At 44.0% G+C, this 23,349-nt stretch overlaps 4 protein-coding genes across 8 annotated transcripts; 1 reads left to right on the forward strand and 3 right to left on the reverse strand.

Annotated features, from left to right (window-relative positions):
* Positions 1 to 6,057: 6,057 nt before the first annotated feature.
* Positions 6,058 to 9,374, reverse strand: LOC112876832. The gene is made up of 6 exons (XM_025941014.1): positions 9,250 to 9,374; positions 9,019 to 9,166; positions 8,295 to 8,922; positions 7,271 to 8,069; positions 7,146 to 7,195; positions 6,058 to 6,544 (listed from the first exon to the last, which is right to left on the reverse strand). Exons 1-6 carry the CDS (start codon positions 9,275 to 9,277, stop codon positions 6,536 to 6,538), a joined length of 1,662 nt encoding a protein of 553 aa, XP_025796799.1. The 5' UTR covers positions 9,278 to 9,374; the 3' UTR covers positions 6,058 to 6,535.
* Positions 9,375 to 9,673: 299 nt separating this feature from the next.
* Positions 9,674 to 13,743, reverse strand: LOC112874021 (transmembrane protein 209). Its single transcript, XM_025937162.1, has 7 exons — positions 13,362 to 13,743; positions 13,201 to 13,256; positions 12,044 to 12,891; positions 11,744 to 11,942; positions 11,393 to 11,572; positions 10,867 to 11,243; positions 9,674 to 10,125 (listed from the first exon to the last, which is right to left on the reverse strand). Exons 1-7 carry the CDS (start codon positions 13,532 to 13,534, stop codon positions 9,985 to 9,987), a joined length of 1,974 nt encoding a protein of 657 aa, XP_025792947.1. The 5' UTR covers positions 13,535 to 13,743; the 3' UTR covers positions 9,674 to 9,984.
* An 846-nt stretch (positions 13,744 to 14,589) lies between these two features.
* On the forward strand, positions 14,590 to 17,717 carry LOC112874023 (lipid phosphate phosphatase gamma). The gene is made up of 3 exons (XM_025937167.1): positions 14,590 to 15,348; positions 16,627 to 16,837; positions 17,364 to 17,717. Exons 1-2 carry the CDS (start codon positions 14,872 to 14,874, stop codon positions 16,831 to 16,833), a joined length of 684 nt encoding a protein of 227 aa, XP_025792952.1. The 5' UTR covers positions 14,590 to 14,871; the 3' UTR covers positions 16,834 to 16,837; positions 17,364 to 17,717.
* A 151-nt stretch (positions 17,718 to 17,868) lies between these two features.
* LOC112874022 (RNA pseudouridine synthase 5) lies at positions 17,869 to 23,283 on the reverse strand. Of its 5 annotated transcripts, none has more exons than XR_003224866.1 (15): positions 23,087 to 23,283; positions 22,944 to 23,013; positions 22,816 to 22,843; positions 22,531 to 22,604; positions 22,289 to 22,379; positions 21,572 to 21,746; positions 20,763 to 20,850; positions 20,585 to 20,666; positions 20,374 to 20,449; positions 20,145 to 20,212; positions 19,880 to 19,978; positions 19,666 to 19,750; positions 19,476 to 19,569; positions 18,778 to 18,865; positions 17,869 to 18,182 (listed from the first exon to the last, which is right to left on the reverse strand). XR_003224866.1 is itself a non-coding variant. In XM_025937163.1 (15 exons), exons 1-14 carry the CDS (start codon positions 23,214 to 23,216, stop codon positions 18,782 to 18,784), a joined length of 1,215 nt encoding a protein of 404 aa, XP_025792948.1. In that variant the 5' UTR covers positions 23,217 to 23,278; the 3' UTR covers positions 17,869 to 18,182; positions 18,778 to 18,781. The 5 variants fall into 5 exon arrangements, 4 of the variants coding, with proteins under 4 accessions (XP_025792948.1, XP_025792949.1, XP_025792950.1 ...); XM_025937163.1 differs by having other exon boundaries at positions 19,909 to 19,978; positions 23,087 to 23,278; XM_025937164.1 differs by lacking the exon at positions 17,869 to 18,182 and adding an exon at positions 18,200 to 18,476 and having other exon boundaries at positions 19,909 to 19,978; positions 23,087 to 23,278.
* Positions 23,284 to 23,349: the final 66 nt, after the last annotated feature.

A 23,349-nucleotide genomic window follows, 5' to 3' on the forward strand; every position in this document is an offset into this window, starting at 1 on the left:
CTGCTAGCTGCCTGCGCAAGCGGTTGGGCGGTTGGCCGTTTGGCCCTCGCGGCCGCCGGAGGAGACGTGGGGGTTATCAAACTATTTTTTTCGCCCGCGTCAGTGACGTGCCATTGGCTAGACTATTAGATGGGCTCATTCTGTGGCCGCGTCAAGTCGCTGACAGGCTTAAATAATCGGGAGAAGCGATGCGAGTGTTCCAAGCTGGGAGACGACTGCTCTGGAAGGGATTAGATACATGGAGCATTGTTTGACTCTGAAGTAGTGCTAGACTACTAGTATATGGCTGTAGGCTGCTCCATTCTTGTAGTTCATTGGTAGTAGTATTTACGAAACAATTCTGTTGCAAGTGGGGATGTGGCACGAGTTTTGTAGGTGCAAGTACAACCGAGGGTGGTATTTTTCTTTTCTGAAGTTCAACCTCAGCGAGTTTTTTATTTCTTTCTTCGCTCGACACGGCAGAAGCTCCTTTCATTGGAAAAAAAAACTCCACAAAAAGCTAGCTGGTAGTAATTCTGTTTAGCAAAAGGGAAAAAACAGCGGTAACATCTGTAACCCTGGTAGCGAATTTGACGCGCCAATCAGAACCGCTGGACGGTTAGACAAAAGAGCAGTGAACGAGACGTCTGGCCGTTAGTCAAAAGCTGATGATTTGGTTGGCGACGGAAGAAACGCAACGCATCGAGCTGGATGCCTCCCGGCCGGTCCGTCGCTGTCAGTCGTTTTCGCCCGCGATCCGCCATCTACCTGCTCCGCGTGCCGCCCGGCTCCTCCGATCCGCCGTCGTGCCGGCGACGCCTTCGAGGCCATGCACCCGCACACGTGCCTGATAAGCTAGCTAGCTCCCTTTGTCTTCACATGGCGACATTCCCCGTACGAGATGCGGCGCTGCCACGAGCCCACGCTCTCCCTCGTGTTCTTCGTGTGCAAGAGGGGGCTCGCCTGCGCTCGTCTCGGCCCCGGCCGGGCTCCTCCTGTGCTAGGCTGGCGTACGGCCGGCCGTGACGCGACGTGGCCGGATGCGCCCGTAACTTCGGCCGCACGTCCACGGCTGCCGGGCTCTCCCGCTCGCGCGTGCGCGCCAGGAAACGAGCGGATTGGGCAGGCGCCCGGACGCGAGCCGGCACCCGAGCACGCGCCGCGCCGCGACACGCTGGCCCGGCGCCCGCGCGCGGGTGTGTCGCGGAGCGTGCCAGGCGCGCACTGCACGCCCGACCCCGGCGCACGGCCACGCGTGGGCGCGTTGCATGCGCGCGCGGGGCGGGCGGGGGCTGCAGTCTATTTGGTCCTTCGTGCTCGCCGTCCCGCAGTTTAAACCACCTACGGACCTACCTTGGACCGCAGTCTCTTCAGAGTCTTCTGCTGAAGATTCTTCTGTGGCTCCATATAGAACTTCTGTACAGCTCGGTGCATTTTCTTTCGTTGTCGAGCATGCATGACAAGACGAAGGGTGTCTTTGGTTTAGCTGTGAGCCGTGAAAAAGCTGCTGTGAACTGTCTGCTGTATAATTGTGAGCTGATAGCTGTGAGAAAAAGCTGGAAGTCGTTTGGTTCACGCTGCTTTGAGAAAGCTGCTGTAATACCTGATATACTATATTTATACTTAAAATAATCGCAGTACATAGATTGTTCAAGTCAGTGACTAATTTGAAGTTCAAATAAAATAACTAAAACATGAGACATACCTCTATGCTACTTATTGACTAACCAAACCATTAGCTATCATCTCACAGATACTGTTCATGGTTACCTCGTTATGTCCCTCTACCTCATCACCTTGTTGTGCTGCTGCTGCTGCTGTTGTTGCATGTGCCGCTCGAGGCATGTACTCCTCATTTGCATCACATCTATCAAACTCTTTATCGCTTAAATGGCTATCACGAATGAAATTGTGCAATGCAATACAAGCTATGATAATTTTTGCTTGTTTTCGAGTTGAGAAATGTGGCATAGCTTTTAATATACGTCATTTTTGCTTTAGAACTCCAAATGATCGCTCAATTACATTACGAAGGGACGAGTGCAAGTAGTTGAATATCTCGTACTTTCCTTGCGGTGGACGATCATGACGATGATGAAATTCCGGTAGATGGTATGTGCTCCCCTTGAAAGGAGCAAGATATCCAATTTTGTTGGGATAGCCAGAGTCCACAAGATAATACTTATCTGTAAAAAAATATAATTAGTATTAATATAGAAAGTGTTATCTATAGAAGAAAATTTTCTCATATTTGTACCTTTTGGTGGGACAGGAAAGGAACTAAAATTTGACAATACATGATTAAGGATTCTTGTGTCATGTACTGAACCCGGCCATCCCGCAATCGCAAATGTGAATCTCATATTAAAGTCATATATTGCAAGTATGTTCTGTGATGTATATCCATATCGACATATGTGGTTAACCACCTCATCATTAGGAACTACGACCTGGACATCTATAGCACCACTAGCACCTTTGAAATGAGACCAAAAACGATCTTCTCTAAGCTTTTCATGTTCAGTGCTAAATGTTGGATCCTTAGGTTTGATATTTTCTTTTCCCAACTTACACAAACATTTGAGAACCTCATTAAACTTCATATGTACGGTCTATGTTGATTGTACAAACTTGTTCTCAGCTTGTGAAAATGATTGGGGACCTCCAACAATCCATAGAAACATTGCCAATGACTCTATTAATGTAACATTATGTGTGGATTTCAGATCATATGAAGAGACCAATAAATCATGAAGTGCCATAAAAACATCAGGGCTCATCCGAAATATCTTATAAAAATATCTTGGACGATTGAAGCACCTCATAACCTATTGATATCCAGTTTCTGGAGCATTTTTATCTCTGTATTCACCTTTGTGCAAATATTGCTCATGGTACAGACTGCCCAAATTTCCAAGAACTGCAGCATGATGTGATAGTTCAGATAGTTGAGATACAGATGGTAGAGACTGCTGCTCTTTTTTTTGCTAAGTCTTCCATGCTTACATCCATCTAAACAGAAGACATATATTGTTACATATGATATTGATGGTTTAAAGAAAATAGTGGTTTAAAGCAAATAGTGGTACAGAACCTGATGGTTCAAATCAACTAATGGTTCAAAGCAAAGAATAGCTCACAACATAATTATTAAAAGAAAATAATAGTTCAGATGCCTTCATGCAGCCTTCTTCATCTCCTTCTCGTGCTCTCTCTCAATAAAATCATATCTGCCTTCATTCGTTTCAAGTAAGAAAAGGATTTGCCTAAATTCCGGCTTCATGATCAACAACGCAGTTGTGTGCATCATAGAAGTTTTTTCTTGCACACCATACTCCTTGACCAACTTCATAACATCTGCAATAGTAGAGACAAGGCTGGATGGAGGAGCTGATGATGCTTCAACACTTGAGCTGATCTTGTTAGCTACACCATCAATTTTCAGGCACGTGTTCTTATACATTCTAAAAAATAGACTTTTCTCCTCCTTGTCTTCAGCTGCTCCGCATGTTTGTTTGCGCTTCTTTCCGGCTGCTTTTGGTTTCTTCAAAGCAGACAGCTTGATTGCAGAACTATCATCATTTTTTTGTGCAACCTCTAACACATCGTCACTTGAGGAATCACCAGAGGAAATATCTCCTGGACAGAACGCGGTAGCTCCAGTGACATGCACCTTATCAAACAAGAAATGCAAATCATCAAGGTATTTTGGACCACGTTTTCGAAATCTCACACGATTGCACTTCACACCTCTCTCACTGTTGTTGCATCTCTTAAAAAATGCAAGGTTCAGTCAAATATATTATGAGTGCATTTTGTATTATACTGAAATAACATCTTATCTTACCTAAAGGTGTTCATTCCACCGTATGTCCGAGCAATCAACCGTTTGATTTGCCTCATTCCATCCAAGACCAGTGGCAGCATTCTTCAATTCCATGAACTGTGTGTAATCTTTTTTTTAAAATTGTCCAATTTGTTCTTCAATTGTGTCTTTACTAATTTCACTCCACACCTTGCTAAAAACTTTTCCTCCACATTCTTCCAACCATTTCTAGTGAAACAACCTCTAGGCCTATTCCCAGCTAAAATCTCCTCCTTATAGATATCAATCAAGTGCTTCACATTTGCATTGTCCCAAACTGCCTTCTCAGCCATACTTTAGTAAAGATAAACAATAGTTGCATTAGAAGGTACAAATATTATTTTTCTAGCTTCATCGGTACACTATATAACTCTATCCAAACCTATATGTATAATTACATAGTTATCATTATATGTATAATTACATGGTTATCATTTTATAGTCTATGTAATCTAAGAAGAATTTGTGATCACATGTAAACAAGCAAAGGAATCAATAACTGGGCCACCAGTCACTACCAATAGCATACAGTAAAGAACTTCCATATGGGAGGTCCCATTATCTGACCTTGACAAATATACAAAACTCAAGCATTTGTAATGTTAAGGCTGTTGTAAATTGCAAGCATATACCCGATATACAATGAAGAATAGGGGAGTGCATTACAAGTTTCAAGATAACACACTTCAGCATTACATTATTTGGAGACAGAAAAATAGAGTTCATCATCCAGGCATTAGCAGACAAACAGATGACATGGACAATTTTCGGAAAATTTAAGAACAAACACTGGGAATCATATATTGGCGCATGCTACGCTACTATATATTTTATGAAAAAAAGATCACGTCTTTGTTTCTATCACATAAATAGAAAATTTCATGCACCATTTAAATATCAGAACCTGAGAATTTTCAGTATTGAAACTATCTATTTAAGATACAAAACTTAGTTTTATAAGTCTTTAACCCAACATCACTAGACGATGACGAGCATTTGTGTTGCTTCTGTGCTTGTTCTGCTTTTAGGATGTTTCCATATTCTGGAACCTTGTCCAAATTATCAGAGAATAACATATTGTACCTCAATCTCATTAGTATTGTGGTCTTACTAGTGGTCAAATCAATGGAAGCATATCATTTCTGATCGGCGAGGCAAAGAGAAAAAGAAACAGGAATTGACGGAGAGGGAAGATAAAGAAGACATGAACCTTGCTAAATCCGTCGAGGATCTAGTCGTCGACGGCGGAGGATGAGAGGAGACCGCCGGGGGGAGGGGCCGCGTCGGGGGGAGGGGCTGCGCCGGGGGAGGGCCGCGCGGGGGGGAGGGGCGGCTCCGGGGGGCGTGGCCGCGCCGGGGGGAGGGGCGGGGCCGCGGGGCGTGGCCGCGCCGGGGGGAGGGGCGGAGCCGGGGGGGGGGGGCGCCGCCGTGGGGAGGGCGGCACCGGGGGGGAGTGGCGGCGCCGGGGGGAGCTTCTGGTCGTGCGTGAGGTGGAGAAGGGGAAAAGAAAAGAAACGAATCGGTACTTTCATAACGAGTGGCAGTGGGTAATTTTTGTGACTTTTCTGATCGCCCTAACGCAGCAAAAGCAGCTGCCCGGCTGCTGTGCGATTTGCAACGGTGGAAGCAGCCTGCGGTGGGAAAAGCAGCTACACTTTCGACGTGTTTGGTTTTGATTCTAATTTTTCATAGCAGAAGCAGCCTACGGAAGCAGAACCAAACACAGCCGAAAGCATACCTGCTACTGCTAATGTTATGCCGAGCAACAATATTTTCATGGGTGTTAATTTGCACGAAGAAGAGAAGCAAGCAAGGAGCACATAGTTCAGATTGGGTCCATGGCAGTCGGAGTGACAATCTGAATTATATAATCAGCAATGTTCTTTTATCTGTTGGCGGACTTTTTTAGCAATATTTTGTTAGATCTCTAATGCTTCTCATAGCGTCACGCCATGGCGACCGCAAGTGCTACACTCTCAATGATACTTGTCGGAGCTTTTTTTCTTATTTATAGCTTGGCTAACGAAAATTGATACCTTTTTCCAACACTATTGGATGCCGAATATCTCCGTAATGCCCAGCACATTAATTTCAACGCTAAGAAAACGAGACTGGATGCAGTTGAAGTAATCTCTCCGGAACAGAGATTCGCTCCATGTACCTTCTCCAAGTTTCTTAAGGCGGTTCGATCAAATAGCCACAAGAGTCATTAGTTAGCGCTTAGTGACAAGTGACAACGTTCTATACATTGTAGCACGTTTCAAATGATAATGACGTGCATATTACATCAAAGTCCACACCTGAAGGTTTCAATGGTTCCCACATTGCCGATTCAAAAAAAAATCCCACATTAAAGTTAAACAGAGGGAGACCACAACTGTGCTATGCTAAGCAAGCATACAAACATAACCGGAAGGGGGAAACCCCACAGAGGTCATCTGAGCATGACGACCTTTGTTCACCATGCACATCATGTTCTTGGACTGGTTAAAGAAAACCATACGCGGTGGCAAGCGCACAGATGATCCTATTCCCAGACCGAAGCAAGCAAAGCAAGCTCCAGACTAAAAATGGACTGCATGTACAAGCACACACTGCATGCCTACCACACCAATCACTCTAACAAGTAACTCCGAAGTTTATTAGCAGCCATATTGCTGTTACAGCGAGTGTTGACCCCAGCTCCAGTTGCTATTGCATCTGAAAAGAATGCGACATTAGTTCCAAGTTGACACACTGATAGAGAATGCTATTCACATTATACTAGTATCAGCTGCTCTTTTGATTCCATAATGATTAATTGGTGAGCATCTACCCCAAATTGCACATATTTCTTAAAAAGAACCTATAATTATATTGTCGAGGGATAAATGCATCGCCCATAACATAGAAGAAGTTTGTAAGATCAGTAGATAAGTACAACAGCTACTGACATGCTTGATGTCCTAGCATATTGATGTCAAAATTGTAGGTCAGGTTATAGCTACTTATGCTCATAAAATTGACACTTTATTTTATCACTTTTTTTTTCTTTGAAAGATACATTTCCATCCTTACAAAAAGGTCCTTTTAAAAAAGTTGCATGTATGGGCAGTTGGGCACAGCAGTGTTAAAGCTATATCTAGATCCAGTAATTCTTTTTTTTTTGTGAAAAAAAACAAATTGTACCCTCAAGTATCATAAAAGTTACACACCTCAATTGTGAAACAGACATACCAACACCAGCAGCAATAAAAACTGGTGCCAGGAATCCATCAACAGTAGCTTTTCTATGACCCTAAAAAGAAGCAGCAGAACACACCTCATTACTGGCAGCAGCATCCACAGGTCCTTTGGACTGAAGCTGATCATCTGCAAGGTGCTCTCTCCATCAGAATGTATTTTAATGACAATGTGAAATGAAAAGTTCTGGACATGTTAACTTACGTAAAGCAGGATACTCCGATGCCACGTCTTGAGTCACTTTGCTCTCATGATCACCAGCTTCAGCAATAGCATTGTGCTTCGCATCATAATGGCTACCAGATGGCATCTGCTCTGAAGACAGGTTTGTAGTGAAAGTAGACTTTTTATAAGAAGGGCAACTGGATGTTAGCCTCTTCGACGACAATGGAGACTTCTTGTCAAAAGAGCTACCAGAAGATAAGCGCTTTGAGGATGAACTCCCCATGCTGGGATACAATTTATCTGAAGGGTTATCCAATGAGAGGCGTCCAGAAGCAGAATCCATTGCTGCTATAGATCCTCTCGGACTTAATTTTTCAGTGGAGGATCTGAATGCTGACTGGATTATTTCATTGCTGCAAGGAACTTCAATCTCGGTGTTCTTCAGTAGATCAAAGTTTGCTTCATCTAACTGGCCCACGATCACAGCCTCAGAGTCATCAAACTCAAAACTCTCGTTCAGTTTCCTCTGAAAGCTTGCTAGGCCCATGACATCGTCATCATGCTTGTCAACAATGATAGCACCCACATCAACAAGATCGTCACCAGAGTCACACTCCAGGCACTCATCTACTTTAAGTTTGGCCGTGTCAATGTTGTTGTCTACGGCATTGATTGCTATAGGTGTATCCATCTTCTCACAACCATCAGTATCAAACTTCGGTTGGTTCACTAGCCTGCCATGGGCAGTGAGAAGCTCATCAAATAAAGGGGTCAAAGTGCCAGCACTCTCATGGCGCACAGTGTAACTCCTGAGCTCACTTTGGATCCTGTGAATTGGCTGTCCACAAAAGGCAGCTTATTATTCAAAGGAGCAGTATTGACATCAGGATTAGTACTTAACTATAACATTATCCACAGGTTTCAAGCTTCTATCAACTGGCTATACAAGCACAAACCAACAAAAATAAAACGATACAGTAGAAAAGTGGTAGTATTTAACATGCGTACGCAACCATCTCTTAGAATTGCACCTAGAATTGGAATCACATAGTTTATCTCTTACCTGAGCTTGGCACTCAAAGGCAATGCGAAAGAATGCCGCAGCAACCCAGTGTTTCCCAACAGACTCAGCCAGACGGATCTGGGCTAGCCAGTATGTAGCCGACTCAAGCTGATCAAGCGTGCAACTGCTGCAATTCTGCGCGCTAAAGAAGGGCGTCTCTGCAGCCAAAACCTTTGCTGGCTTCTCTCCGGCTCTCATAGCCACCATTGGCGTATGCCCAGCCGCGTCGTCAGCATAAGCTTTCGCCTTCTCTCCACTCGAAGCCGCCGCCCCCACAGCAGCCTCTTGGAAGCTCACTCGCTGGCTCCTCTTCTTGGTCTTCGCCTTCTCTCCACTCGGGGCGACTTTCTTCAGGGGCTTTGCTGCAAGTCTGGACGTCTTCGTCACCCTGACCGGATTCGGCGGCGAAAGCTTCGAAGGCTTCTGTATTGCTGCAGGCGGCAGCTTAGAAGGCTTCTGCATTGCTGGTGGCGACATCTTACAAGGCTTCGGCAACGGCGGCGGCGATAGCTTAGAAGGCTTCTTCAGCGGCTGCGGCGACACCTTCGAAGCCTTCTGCAGCGGCGGAGGTGGCTTCTCGACCAAGGCATTGCTGCTCCTGGTGGTGCCAAAAGCGCGCCGTAGCGGCCTAGGAAACAAAAACCAACCTAATCTCAGCAGCTAAACAAACTGGAGAGCACACAACAACTAATCTAGAGTCAATAGAGTGGCAACGAATCCTTACCGTGGTTGCGGGGCGGCGTCGGCGTTTCCCGTCGGCGACCTCTTGGCCATCCTCGCCGCGCGCGTCGTGGCAATGGACTTGGGCTTGGGCACCGCCGCCTTCAGCGCCGGGGGCGCGGGCGCGGGCGCGGCAACCGGCCGGCGCTTCCCTGCGCGTCTCGCGAAAGTTATTCACCACCGCATCGAACAGAGAGGTAGGGACTGTGACGCCGGAGAGAGACCTGCAGCTTACCTGGGAAGGGGGTGGGCTGGGGATCCATGGCCCCTGCGACTGCTAGCGTGGTTGGAGCGATCGAGGGAGGAGGGGTTGATGAAACAGCGGCGTCGCGGAGACGTGGGGATGGACTTGCGAAAGTGGGGAGATGGGGAATTGCCGTTGGGGACCTCGGGTCGGTGGATTTGAAATTTTTTGAACCGCCCGCTCCGAGGAGGGGAGGGAACGGGAACGCCGAGTCCACAAGGGGGCGCGTTGTCCGAATCTTTACCTGATTGGGCCGCGTAAAGGTAGATCGGCCCATTTGATTTGCTGATGATAAGATGCCATTTTACAGTTAACCAGCCGATCAAACAACCTGGAAAGGTAGCACCACAACCAAACAATCGATGAAACTGATGAACAAATCAAAGTGATACTGCAGTAAGTAATTGCTCGAGAATGACTACTAAATGGTACCAGTTCACGAGAGATTCAAATTCCAAAACACAGAACCACGGTCCACGGGGTTAAGGGTTAAGCAAATCGGTTTGCCAGAAATTGAAGGTACAACTTGGGCATAACATTCAGATGCCCCTCCACCAGGGCATATCACACCTACTAATACTACGTCAGTTCCAAACACATGCCAGTGTCAATTACAACTTAACACCAGCAAACTAGCTGGTCACAGTTTCTCGTCATCAGACTACAGAACCAGCTTTGCAGGGCTCCTGCTGACAAAGCCAGAATGTGGCCTACCATGCCTCACATTCAGGTTTCCGCATCTGAATCAATAACTGACAGGAGGTTCAAGGCAGACGAACCAATATGGATCCCTCTAACCACACCACCATATCCAATTTTTATTTGGTGGCAAAGAAGTAGAATGGCATCCCACAGAGCTGTTCTTCCCTGAAAGTGAAAATACAGATGTACAGCTTCAGCACGTGTCACGAAAGGTTTAGTGTTAAAGCTTATAATAGTCAATGAGTACAAATATGGCATGAACAAATTCAATTGGGTGATGAGTCAACAGTTCCCAGAGGTAACCTAGTAGCAACAGAAATGAAGAGCTTATCAAGAGAAAAAATATATTTGGTTTAGTTCATGTTTAGCAGTTTAGTTAGCGCAAGCACATACTTGCCAGATGTGTCTCATAAGTCATAAACCGCTCAAGTTTTCATACTCATAAATCATCATGTGCATAGCAAATGACGGGTAAGCCAGAGCCTCTGACAATATGCTATTTATTCTCAACCACTTTCGACTAGGGGTGGTAATGGATCATGGCACTAATGCCCCCTTCACAGTCCAACTCAGCCCTTAATTATTTTTAGCTCAAAATTATATAAAATATGAGCCAGACCCTTAAATTATCTAGTCTAAATTTTTAGGTCCTATACCACCCCTATTTTTTGAGTTCATAACTAAATGAAGTTTAATTCAAATCCTGCCTCAAACATACAAAAGTACTCATTTGCTACCTTTCTTCCGGGTTTGTTTCTCTCATCTACATTAACTTCCTACAGTTTGCATCCTATTAAAAAAAACACCTCCTCAACTTAACAAAAATCCATGCAGAAATACATGACTGAAAGGAGGGAGGATAGTAGCAACCATGATTATAGAATAATAAATTCACTAACAGATCACCTGAAGAGAAAATTGCATCTTCTTGTCCCAGTATAAAGCAAAAACTGGAGGACTCTTCTTGCTCACAGCCAGTATAAGAGCCCCTGGGTGAATAATTGCTGGAACACCTGATATCAGAGCAACATATTTTTCCGGAAACCTCTCTTTTGGTGGAAGAACTCCCAGAAATAAGGGATTTTTGCTAGACTGGGCACCAGAGTAGGAGGTAGGATCAACATGAAGCATCCATTTTGGATGCTCAAGGAAAGCAGCAAACAGGTACAGTACAAGGTGCGAGTCAGTAGGTAGCTCGCTGCTCCACTTTTTCTCTGATTTACCACAGCCATTTCCATGACCCATGTAATCATAGTTCTTCAAACATGTTCCTTCAGCAAGTTCTGCATCGAGATAGAATCATACAAGTTATGTCAGTACTAATTCCAACACCCTAAGTATTCGATCTTATTATTGCAGGTCACGAAATTTAATTCAACTAAAGGCTCTGCACTCAGCTACTTTGAGAAAAAAGTAAATGCGAGACATTCACCTTGAACTCTCTGGACAGTGTAATCAGCACGGACGCTGCTCTGTGGCAGCAAGCCTTTTATCAACTCTCCCTTCATCAGAGTGTTGAGCCTCTGATGCTCTGTAATTGCATCGATACATGCTTGAATAGCTGGAAGAAGGGGGTTCTGTTGTGGCTGTTGTGGACTGCCAAAAGTTTGCGCTGCACAGAGAAAAATAATGACTAACAGGTAAAGAAATTCCATGCTAGACTTAAGAGTAAGTCGACTTCACCCACAGCACAAAGCCATTGTTACACATATCGACAGAAACACATGAACATGCAAAAACCACAGCAGAAAATGTCAAACCAGAAACCACATCAGGAACTCACCAACTGGAGCATCTCGAGAATGTAGGAGTGTGGAGCGCAATTGGTTAAGAATGCCATCTTCATCAACTGTGACAGTCGGTTGCCAATCTTTAGTCCCACCAAGAGGGGATAAGGCGCCTGGTGTAGTTGTGCTTGGCAGATCGCTTCCAACTTGGCTAACAGTAACTGAAGCCCCAACAGTAGTTGTTGTTTGCTTAACCTGCAACAGAGTCAAAAATAAGAAAATAGAAAATGGGAAAGAAGCAATGAAAATGGAGTGGAGATACAGGGCCATGCAAAAGCAGTCCCAAAAATGTGCACCTGAGTATGGCTTGTTTTGATCTTTTGTACAAGTGGATTCATCACAACTGAAGAGAACCACTGCCTGAGACAATCTCGCCATTGCTCAATCTCAGGATACACACCCAAATTCTCAAAGGCCTCCACTGTTTGCTCTAAGGACATTGGAGGTGGAAGTTCACCCTCACCCTTTTTTGGTGGTGTGCTGTACTTCTGATGGGAGCCAGGAGACATTCTCACAGGCCTCAAAGGTGTACTCCTTGCAGCACCAGAAGGGGTGGTTGATGTCGTGAGTGAAACAGGAGTAGCAACACCAAAGCTTGTAATGGTTGCTGGAGGAGTTGCAGTTTTAGTCTCTGAATCCGTGATCTTGTCAATATTTTCATCCAAGCTAGCCAAGAAGTGATCCAACATTGCCTCTGTCTGTATGCCCTTTGCGCTGCCTGAGCTTTTCCTTGACCATGGAGTTGAAGGGGAAGAGACAGACTTCTGCAATGGGGTGGAAGGTGACATTTGCACTGCCGTGGTCAGTCTCTCACCACCAGGGCTCAAATGGCTGGAACCAATCCTCGATTGCCCTAAAAGCCGAGATGGTGTGTAGCTGAACGAAGAGCTCCTGATAGGCACAATCGGCTCCGAGGGTGTTGACGGCTTCGTCTTGGGAGGCCTTTTCGCTTGCTCACCCATGCCAACTCCAGAACCTGCCGTCTTTAACCCAAGAAGCCCCAGTTGGCGTTCAGACAAGACAACCTTTTCATCCTTAGCCAGTGTCTTCTTCCCATTGTATAATATCAGTGCCCTGAAGAACGCCAGCAGTGTGAAAAGCGCAACAAGACCCAGCACTGCCTCCACCATCTTAAAGACAAAAACTGAAAGACCAAAACAGGTTAATGTTTGCAGATGCACTACTAGCACAACAAAAATTCACAGTCCATCATTTATAATTATAAACAACCAGACCCTGTTAAATGAATCTAAACATGTGGATTTCAGATTTCTACAGCCATTAATGCGTAGCAAACTATGGCATTTCTACAATCACCTGCTGTGCAATGAAACCAAAAGACGCATTCTTTGCCGTTGGCATTTTCACAAACACCTCATGTGCCAGCACGGTGCCGCGAGCCATGCTCGGATTTCCCCGACCGCCCAACCCAGTAGGAGATGGGAGAACTTACCAGCAACGGGGACAGAGATACCCGCTCGGCCGGCGAACTTGGCGAGCTGATCCTCCCTGGAACAGCACCGAGACACGAGTACCCAGGCATCGTTATGACATGGGGTTTAGGGTTTAGATGCAGAGTGAGAAGGAGTGGGTATCAGGACTGCTTGGGCTTACCGGGAGGAGAGGGCGAGGAGGGAGGCGGCGGAGGCGACCGGTAAGACCGCGAGGACGATGAGGACCGGGACGGAGGGGCGGGCGCTGCGGGAGTCAAGCGCGCGAGTGAGGGACGGATTCTGGTACACGGAGAACTTGTCCCGCGCCTTGCCGCCGCCGTGCTGGGACCCCATCGCCGCCGCCGCCGCCGTGACCTGCCTGCGTGAGGCGATGCGCAGCGCAGCCAGGCTGAGGCGTGCGGGCAGCGAGCAAGCTATTTGAAATCGGGAAGCAGCGGAGTTCGAACAGGGGTGGCAGGACGGGCAGCGGAGTTCGTGCCTTTTGCTTGGCCCTACTTATTTTAGATTCGAATTCCCGCTAGCATCGGTGATTGCAAATTTGTAAAAGAAGAGGTGGTCGGCAGATAACACTGATCTCAAAATGAGTCAAGAGTATTTCAAACCAGTTAAAATCGTGTGCACTAATGCTAAGGTATGAGCAGAAATCTTGACCGTGCTGATGCTCAATTGAACCACCAACAAATGCAAGCTGGGCAGCAGATAATTACGATTGCCCACTTTTAGTAAACAAACACCTGGTCAGCAGATGAGCATAACCATTTTTTTAGACGAACGGTAAGAGAGACTTCTACCCATAGTTAAAAAGGGTGTAACATTATGAACTCATGTCAATAATACCATGATATTATCATGTGTATTATACCACTGGATATAATCGTTGAAGCTACACTTCAAGGCTCAAGATGATCATAGCATCAAAATGCTTGCCCCACGAATAGTCGTTGAAGCTGCACTTCAGGGGTCTAGATAAATCATAGCATTAAAATGCTTGCCCCTCGAAACGTAGTTCACGCAATTTTAACCTATACATTTGAAAATAAATTCACATCGTTTGGTGCAATCATGTAACCAGCATGGCATACATCAAGGGCAAGGTAAACAATATTAGCCCGACTATTTTTTAGTCAAGTGTACGATGCAATAGTACAAAACAACAAACTGAATTTAAAAGTCTTTATACCGAAACTTATAAATTTCGATGTATGAGTATGACGCAAAAACTACAGGCTTAAGCACAATAATGCAAACTACGGATCTAGTATATCAAATATGGCAAAACTTGGTACTGTAGCAAAGATAGTATGTAGTTTACGGTATAATCGCAAACTACTTACTTAAATTTTGAATTCTCTGTTGATCCCTTGGTCAATATGAACTTCTGAACCATCCGATTCATCCGTTCTGTGCTCGCTCTAGCATTTTCCTTCTTCCCCACGCGGCGTCGTCTCCCTTCGCTTCTGGCACGTCCGTCCCGCTCCACGACGCGTTCCGTCCCCCACCCAGCAACACAACACGCGGCGGGCTCAAATCCTTGCGACCCCCACGCCAATCGGAGCAGGGAGCCGGCGCCGATCGAATCGACCACCGGACCCCAATCCCGAACCCCCGCCGGGAAATCAGGTCCTCCTCCAATCCTTCGCGACGCCGGCCGGGGAGGCGAGAGCGCGACGATGTCGGGGGCCGGGGACTATCAGGAGATGGCGGCGTCGGTGCCGCCGTCGCTGAAGGCCATCACGCTGACGCACGTCCGGTACCGCCCGGGCGACCCGCTGGGCCTCTTCCTCGCGTGGGTCTCCCTCATCCCGGTCTTCATCAGCCTCGGCGGGTTCGTCTCCCACTTCCTCTTCCGCCGGGAGCTCCAGGGTCTCTGCTTCGCCGCGGGGCTCCTCGTCTCGCAGGCCCTCAACGAGCTCATCAAGCACTCCGTCGCGCAGTCCCGCCCGGCGTACTGCGAGCTCCTCGAGGCCTGCGACTCCCACGGGTGGCCGTCCAGCCACTCGCAATACACGTTCTTCTTCGCCACCTACCTCTCGCTGCTCTCGCTCCGCCGGTCGCGCGCGCGCCGGGTGATCGCCGCCGTGCCGTGGCCGCTAGCCTTCCTCACCATGGTGTCCAGGGTGTACCTAGGGTATCACACCGTCGCGCAGGTGAGAGTCCTTTAATTTTGGATCCGATCTGACTATATGTGATTTTCCATCAAATCGTGCATTTCACGCTTAAGGCCGGTGCCACTGATCATTTCGCGGTTCTCCTGTTTCGCTTCTAAAAGCCTGAGAATTGTGCCCTTGCTATGATTCCCCTATGATAAGCGAAGTATTCCAAATGTTTATGTATTTCTATTGAAATTTTGGTTGGCTCTTTAATGCTTGGAAGTAAATATCACATCTTTATATGCATAATTAGTTTCATATGTACTCCATACATCATCGATACTGTGGTTTCCAGTGAAAAGTTTGCTAAGATTTACCATGAGGAAACTTTGCATGTCTGTTTTCTGTGGAAGGTAGGACAGAAGCAACTAAATCAGCAACACAACAATTTCAGGTTTTTTTTTCCGAAGAAACCTCTTCCAAGAGGGCAGGGAGTTCCTGCTATACAATTTCATGTTTTGCAACGGAAGATTGCAAAAGATTGGTTGTTATTTAACATGAGTGAGACCATGGCAGCTTACAACAACAAAGCCTTTTAGTCCAAACCCCGTTGTAGTAGGTTAGAGATGAAACCCAACAAGAGTCACAAAAGACCATGACAATTTCCATAACTATGTTCTTGTCCTAACCTTATTAAAAGGGGGAAACAAAAACAATTTCAACGAAAGCTGCAGAAAAGTTAGCAATTTTTTGAAGTAAAAGTGTAAAACTGAGGTGAAACAATAGTTTCCAACTTTAGTAAATTCGTTGTTTAGTTAGGATCATTAACTGGTACCCTGTCCTTCTGAATACTATCGTGGTATTGTTAAGAGTATCCAACTTTAGTAAATTTGTTGTTTAGTTAGGATCATGAACTGGTACCCTGTCTTTCTGAATACTATCGTGTTATTGTTCATTTTTGTACCTGATGACATGCACTTTTCTGAGAAAGAATTCTTATTTGTACTTCTGTTAAAAGGCTATGTGGCATTTGCTTTTGTGGATGTTTAATAATGCTTTCATTTGTATGAATCTATTTAGCATTGGTCTGTTCAGTAAACCAATTGCGTGTTTTGTCCATTTGTCCGTAGAAGTTTGGCGCATAGTAGAATTGTTAGCTATCATTTAGTGCAATCTGGATCACATGATGCTCCTTTACATTGGTTACATGTGTCCTTTACATTGGTTACCAAAAGCGATTTGATTTGATTATTATTATTATTATTATTTTAGGGAAAATATGACTATATTGCATCTTGAAAACTGAAAGGAGTTTCGATTTGATAAATTCATCAGGTTTTCGCGGGAGCAGTAGTTGGCCTTGTCTTTGGTGCTATCTGGTACTGGTTCATCAACACCATGCTTGTTGATTACTTCCCGATGATTGAGGAGAGCGCGATTGGGAGGTGGCTGTACATCAAGGATACGTCTCATATTCCAGATGTGCTTAAGTTTGAGTATGATAATGCAAGGGCAGCAAGGAAGAAAGTTGCTACTGATTGAGCTTGTAAGTTGCAGTATATCTAATTTCGATTTGCTAGTTAAGCAGATGCTGCTCAGATATGAAGTGCTGAACCTGAAAATTGCAATTATATTTTTTTTCTAATTGATCGAAAAATCACAATTAGTGGTCCAGCAATCTTTCTTTCTCTGGGAATTCTGAATGTTTTATTATTGCCGATATAGTTATGAACATGCTTTCTCCATATTCTTGGCATTGTTGAAATTAACCTTGATACATGAGAAGCTATTGTTGGCCCGTACCAACTCCAAAAGCTACCATTGCATATCAACCTTCACCTCACTTTATCAACATTGATTTTACAATATACAAATTAGACCCTTTTACGAATTGGGAGAGTATCACAGTCTAAACTTGATCTACCTTATAGCATTTTTATGACCTTCACATGATAGTCCCTACTTTCAGTGTTCCGATCAAATTGGCTGATTGGCTCTACCTTTATCCATGTGATAAAATTAATTGTCCCCATCTGCCGAACTGGTCCTCATATTTTCTTATGTCAATGCAGGTTGTGTCCCCAGATTTCATTTTGCTCACAGTGATTATAAGAATGTGTGCGGCATGTTATTTGCTTCAGTTGCTGCACACAGACACATGTAGAAGAAATGTCTATTACAGCTTGGCATTTTGCTTTTCTTGGGCATATGTTAATCACTGCTCAGTCATTTTGTTTCTCGTAATGGCAGTTTGATCATGACTTGACAATTGCTTACATTTAGAAAATGACATGTGAACAATACGTGAATTCATTTCCAGCGTCCAGATAATCTTTCGTTGTGGTTATCTGTATGTGTAAGATAACTGCAATGTGTTGCATTCTATGCTGTTGAAACATGAATACATGTATGATGTATGCCAATTACATGTTGCGTCCTGTGTAGCAATGTTTTAGCATTTTTTTGTACACTGTACCAAGTTTAGTATGATTAACAATCTCGTGTCACAGTACATAGAAGGGGTTAGTAAAATGCTGCTTTTAAGGTCCTGTCTCTCTAGATCCAGAAAACTTGTGGATCCCTTAGAGCTAGGTAAGTGGGTAGTTCCAAGAAATCCAGATCGGGAGCTGGAGGTATGTCATGAGCATTTAGATAAATAATTTTAATTGTAGTTTGTACTAAATATGAATATTTAGACTACCTTAAGTCTACAAACTACATATCCAACCTGGATCTCGGATCTAGAGTTGTGCTGAAAAAGGTCCAAAATTTCATTCACCAGCAAAGTGCACTGTAAATTGGGATATTTTTCCTGCCAAGGTGCTCAATGAAATGGAGGGAATGTAATAGGCTACATTAATGCCATATTACTTCTTTATGAAATATCCATCCTGCAGTGTCAAAAATAAGTCAAAATGTTACCTTAAAGTGATTATCAAGCAAGCAAGCAAACTAACTATTTCTTCTTCAGGGGCGTACATCTCATTAGACACTGAACTCAAACAATCTCCTAGAAGTATACCAGGTTGCCAGCTCTCAAATTCTGATGCCAGCAGATATAACTTCTCAGAAAACCACTAAGAAAAGGTATCACAAACAGGGCCTTGGGCGTTTGGCCTTTTGGGCAGGAATATTACGCATAACGCGAAGGTCGCCTCGTGCTCCCATAAGGTAGTAAACGTACACTGCATTGCGCGATTCATTAATTGTGCTGTGCTTATTTATCCACCCCCCCCCCCCCCTCCATTTCAAACCACCAATGCATACTTTGTGCCCCCAAAAGCATTTGTTTTAGCAACTTGAAATTCGAATAAACTGAATAAATTCAAAAATAGAGCCAAATACTGGACATACAGTACACGAAACACAGCATTTGGATATTCCCATAATAATAGGTGTTCGTTGGATGTGTAGCGCCTGTGAGAACCTGCCGATTGCTTAGTTCAAATAAGATGCATGCAAAGCATTCTCAGAAATGAAGCTCACAGGTTCAACCACTGATTCGCTCGGCGGTGGCACGGCGTTCCTCTCGAGTCTGTAGAATTTGCGGCAGAGGAGCGGTGATTTTTACTATCTGCAAAGTCGGCCATGGTAAGTGCAGAGTAAAAACAACATCAAAAGATACTTTCAATTTCTGTATTCTCTCTCTCTTTTTCAAAAGAAAAAAAAGGAGCTAGAACTATAGTGAAAAATATTATATCCATTGCTTTCTAAAATTCCTTCTTTTTAGGTCTACCCTAAACCCTAAATAGCATCTCCTCTACGACCTCCGACATAATACTGAAAGCAGGAGTAAACCTTACTTTTTGCCTTTTTTTTCTTAGAGAGATACTCCTTTTTTAAACATATGATGTTTAGATAGGCTAATTAAAGTTCTTTTTTAACTAATTAGATTGTCCTAAACATCATATATTTAAAAACCAAGGGAATATTATTCTTCAGCAATAAAAAATTCAGGTTTTTGTCTTTGTGATTGACATCCTATTATCACCTTTCTCAGCCTTCTATTAGTATAACATAACAGCGCAATATTATCTTATTGGCAACAATAGCGCAGACTATGTAATAAATTCATATCCGATCCAAATTTCAACATATCTTCTTGAGGTTGTAATCTACCCTACTGCGCAAGTCAGGTAGATAACACTGCCCAAGATGAGATCATGGTAGATATATTTAATCACCTTATTTGTAGTTGGATGGCAAAGAACCAGCCAATGTGCATGTAGGTGATAGCCACAGTCTCCAGGAACAGGTTGTAAAGGTCTCTCGTAACCTCTGATAAGAGCAAGAAAAGCAAGAAAAGTCAGTGTAACAAAATACAAGAACCATCCAAAGAGGTATCTCAGTGGAAACATGAGATGAAAGAATTACCCATCATATGCAAAAGAACTATCTGTGCCAGTAGATTCTGGCTCAACAAATTTGGGGTGCCCACCAATACCATACAGAGGATCATCTGTTTGCACAAACAGAAAAATATACATGAGATGTAATGACAGCTGAAATATTTTGTGCCTGGATGGGGAGATGAGATTTCATGTACTTTGACAACTGCATTAATCAAATGACTGAAGAAATGGCATACTTTTAAATGGCAGTGAGCAAGGAACTTGCCTACAAGAGGGTGACCAATGTATGCAAGGTGTATCCGTATTTGGTGGGGTCGTCCTGAATGAATTTCAACCTAAATCAATCAAGAAGAAATATCACGGATTAAAATGCTCAAGGCAGCAAAAGAAAACTTGACATTATATGTATTCTCAATTTAAAAGCAGATGATGCTATGCACATTTGTGAGCATGCAAGAGCAGGAGAGAACACGTATTTTGTTTACAGTCCACACATTCTACCTGGACAAGTGTATGATTTTGGTGTGCAAGTCTCTCAAGAACACATACGTTGCTCATTGCTGGCTTTCCTGAAAATTGAGGGTGCAGATAAAATAAATACTAAATCAAACGAGGAGAGTTGATGAACAAGCATTGCTCAATACAAATTACATCATGAACAGTACTGTGATCACTCGATATTTGAGGACCTTCACCAATTCCAAGTTACACAAGTGAAATTGTAATACACCTGAGGAACATGCTGCATAAAGTCCCTCTGCAACTCCAGGATAATGAACTAGCCCTATGGGTTGGGTAACCACAACCTGCATGTGTGATGGAAAAAGATTATAGCGTGCATACTTGTTTGCGAGAGATCATGCATTCAAATTATAGACAAGTACGCAAGATCTAAGAGATCAGAACAGTGTATTAAATAAATAAGGAGAGGGGTATATTACTTCATCATTATCAAGTATGCCAGTCACTAAGGCTCGATAAAATTTTGAAATTTTCCGCTCCTCGCCGAATTCTGATTTATCCCTATAAATTATTTTAGTCACTAGAACTGTATCCATTGCATGATGTGAATACATGCAAAAAAAATCTTTCCAAATAAGGAAGGAGAAATTTTGACACCTTTTGTTTCCAGCATTTATAGCTCCTTCAGCAAAATAAGATGCAAGTCGAACTTTGGCGACCTTTGTCTTGGCACAGAGCAGGAGGCCTAGCAACAGAACGAGCAGGTCATCATCAGCTAGCAAGAACAGACATTATAAATTAAAATCAAAACAACAAGCAAAGAAAATTCCAGGAGATTATACTGAATGCCACCTGTGGTCAAACTATCTTTTTGGCAAGGCACATTTATTTCTGAAAAACAGTTTGTTACCACTGGGACATTTTTGATATGCAGCCCTTCTCTGAGTAATGTATCGACTGTAAGCTCATGTTATAGTGGAAACATGGAAACAAGGATACTAGATCATCTAACCGAGGCTCATGCCTCCAGATTCAGGAAATTGCCCCTAACCTCACTCTTAGGAAGCTTTTGTTCCCCCACCCACCACACATGCAGGCAGACACAGGCAGCTCTTGAACCAGTGTGATTGTGTGACCTGAGCATCTGCATCAGGTCGCATTTGGATTCCCACAGTAAACCATGGCTATTATCACTCCTCTCTCCACCTTGCTCCTGTGAGACATCATAGCTACTTAAAAAGAGGTCTCTGCACCATGTTCATGGCTTCCTAATTCTCCTTCATCGTGCCATGACTTGAACGTCCCATTACTTATTGCTGGTTTGAGCATTAACTTTTCAGTAACTATTGTATCTTTCTCCTAGATTCCTATGTTCATACACAAGTTACAAAAATTTACATCTGCCTCAAGTGAGTGTCAGTAAATCAGAGTTTCTGAGTAGGTGAACTGCAAATAAAGGAACGAACCTGATGTTCCCCTTCCTAAGCGATGAACAGGAACTGGATGTGACTGCACATGTTTTCTCTTGGAGTAGAATGATGTCATCTTCCAGTCTTTCAATTGAAGCTGTGCTAGAACAGTGCGCTGCTGGAAGAGTCCTTTAGGCAGAACTTGCAAGCCAGAAGGCTTATTAAGGGCAACCTGACAAAACATTCTTGGGCTAAGATAATAGTTCTATGTAAATTGGAAGCTAGCTTCATGTATTAGTACTGATTTGCCTGATTTAGCAAACATGCACAATAATAGGAAAAACAAACCTCACACCTTACTGAACCTTGCTGAAATGGATACAATATTTGCAAGTTCAAGCTAGTTGGGTGTTCATAAGTAAAAAATGATGATAACAACAACAGCAAAGTGTTGTAGTCCCATAAGTTGGGGTAAGCTAGAGATGAAACCCAACATGAACCACCAACAAAAATGGAAAACTTATACAAAGACATTAATAACAGTAATATTCGTATTTGCTAAGGGATCTAAAGCCTAATTCATGGTTCATGCACATGGATATCTATAGGTCAATAAAGTTAAAAACTTAAGTCTATATCTTCCGGTCCTCAGATAAACAAACATAGAGCAAACTTAGATGGGACTTGAAAGCTGAACCTTGTCAACCAGCTAGGGGTTTATAATGCGAAAGCTAGGTCAATTTACAGAAAATGCCACCGAGCTTATCTGCATACCATGTCATCATCCTCGTAAAGCACTTCCAGAAAATATGGCGCAAATGGCTCCTGCCAAGGGAGACGATGATATACCAACTTACAACCATCCCTGCAAAACGAAGTTAAATTAGGTACCTGTTATATTATAATGAACTTTTTTTCAACCATATGTATAGAACCAAGGGAAACAATGGAATACAATTAAAGATTGGAAGGCAGAAAACAATTAAAACACTTGATGCAAATAGAAATAAAGCTACCTCAAAATCATATCCGGATCGGTGACAACTTCACCATCAACAGTTATCTGCAAAGAAAATGAAGCCTTCATTCGCTTCCAAGTAAATGTGCCAGAAAAGTCAGAACCTCTTTCATTTTCCAAAATGCATGTTACAGTTTTTTGTTGAAAAATAGAAGGCAACGCATAAGTTTTGATAAATGCATGCCCCCTTCTAAAAATACACGAATCACCACAGCTCAGTGTACAGCACGATACAGACAGCCCAAAATAGAGAAGATGACTAATGTTTCACTAGATGCCCTACCTGCCCGCTACGAATCCTCTTGACCCACCTGCGGAGGGCACCACGACCTCATCATTAATCAAATTAACAAAATAAACCATCAATTGGCCACGGAGATCAGGAATTAAGCGTGGCCGTTAGGCACTTACCCTGGCAATGGCGCGGAGCTCTTGTAGTTAGTGGCGTAGAACTCAATCAAGGTGGTGGCGGCGTCCGCATCTGCTTGCAAGTGTGGTAATCAGAACAAGCACCAAACCACAACCACGGAGAGCGAGAGGGAGGGAGGAGGAACCAGCGCATCGGAACGTGTCGCTGTAGGAGAGGCCTTGGTTGAGCTCCGGCCACGGCGTCCCGAAGGAGTAGAGCGCCTCTGGCGGCGGAGCCCCATCGGCCACCGGCGTTTCTCCCTCGGCGGCGGACATCACGTTGGGGAAGAGGTTTAAGAGTACATTTGCAGATTAGTCCACCATGTTTTTGTCTCCTTTCACAGACCACCTATAGGCTGCAACTGGAGTGGAATGGAAGGGCCTCGTCTTCGTCTCCTCGAGGTCGGCA

The sequence above is a fragment of the Panicum hallii genome, chromosome 9 (assembly GCF_002211085.1).
Source record: "Panicum hallii strain FIL2 chromosome 9, PHallii_v3.1, whole genome shotgun sequence".
NCBI lineage: Eukaryota > Viridiplantae > Streptophyta > Magnoliopsida > Poales > Poaceae > Panicum > Panicum hallii.

Coding starts and splice junctions, on each gene's coding strand:
- LOC112876832 (XM_025941014.1), bottom strand. CDS start 9,277: ATGGATCCCCAGCCCACCCCCTTCCCAG. Junction 8,923..9,018: donor GACGCCGCCCCGCAACCACG/GTAAGGATTCGT, acceptor TTTGTTTCCTAG/GCCGCTACGGCGCGCTTTTG. Junction 7,196..7,270: donor ATCGGAGTATCCTGCTTTAC/GTAAGTTAACAT, acceptor AGCACCTTGCAG/ATGATCAGCTTCAGTCCAAA.
- LOC112874021 (XM_025937162.1), bottom strand. CDS start 13,534: ATGGGGTCCCAGCACGGCGGCGGCAAGGCGCGGGACAAGTTCTCCGTG. Junction 11,943..12,043: donor TCAAAACAAGCCATACTCAG/GTGCACATTTTT, acceptor ACTCTGTTGCAG/GTTAAGCAAACAACAACTAC. Junction 10,126..10,866: donor AGATGCAATTTTCTCTTCAG/GTGATCTGTTAG, acceptor TTTCACTTTCAG/GGAAGAACAGCTCTGTGGGA.
- LOC112874023 (XM_025937167.1), top strand. CDS start 14,872: ATGTCGGGGGCCGGGGACTATCAGGAGATGGCGGCGTCGGTGCCGCCG. Junction 15,349..16,626: donor GGTATCACACCGTCGCGCAG/GTGAGAGTCCTT, acceptor TAAATTCATCAG/GTTTTCGCGGGAGCAGTAGT.
- LOC112874022 (XM_025937163.1), bottom strand. CDS start 23,216: ATGTCCGCCGCCGAGGGAGAAACGCCGGTGGCCGATGGGGCTCCGCCG. Junction 23,014..23,086: donor CGACACGTTCCGATGCGCTG/GTTCCTCCTCCC, acceptor ACTTGCAAGCAG/ATGCGGACGCCGCCACCACC. Junction 20,213..20,373: donor TTATGCAGCATGTTCCTCAG/GTGTATTACAAT, acceptor CTCAATTTTCAG/GAAAGCCAGCAATGAGCAAC.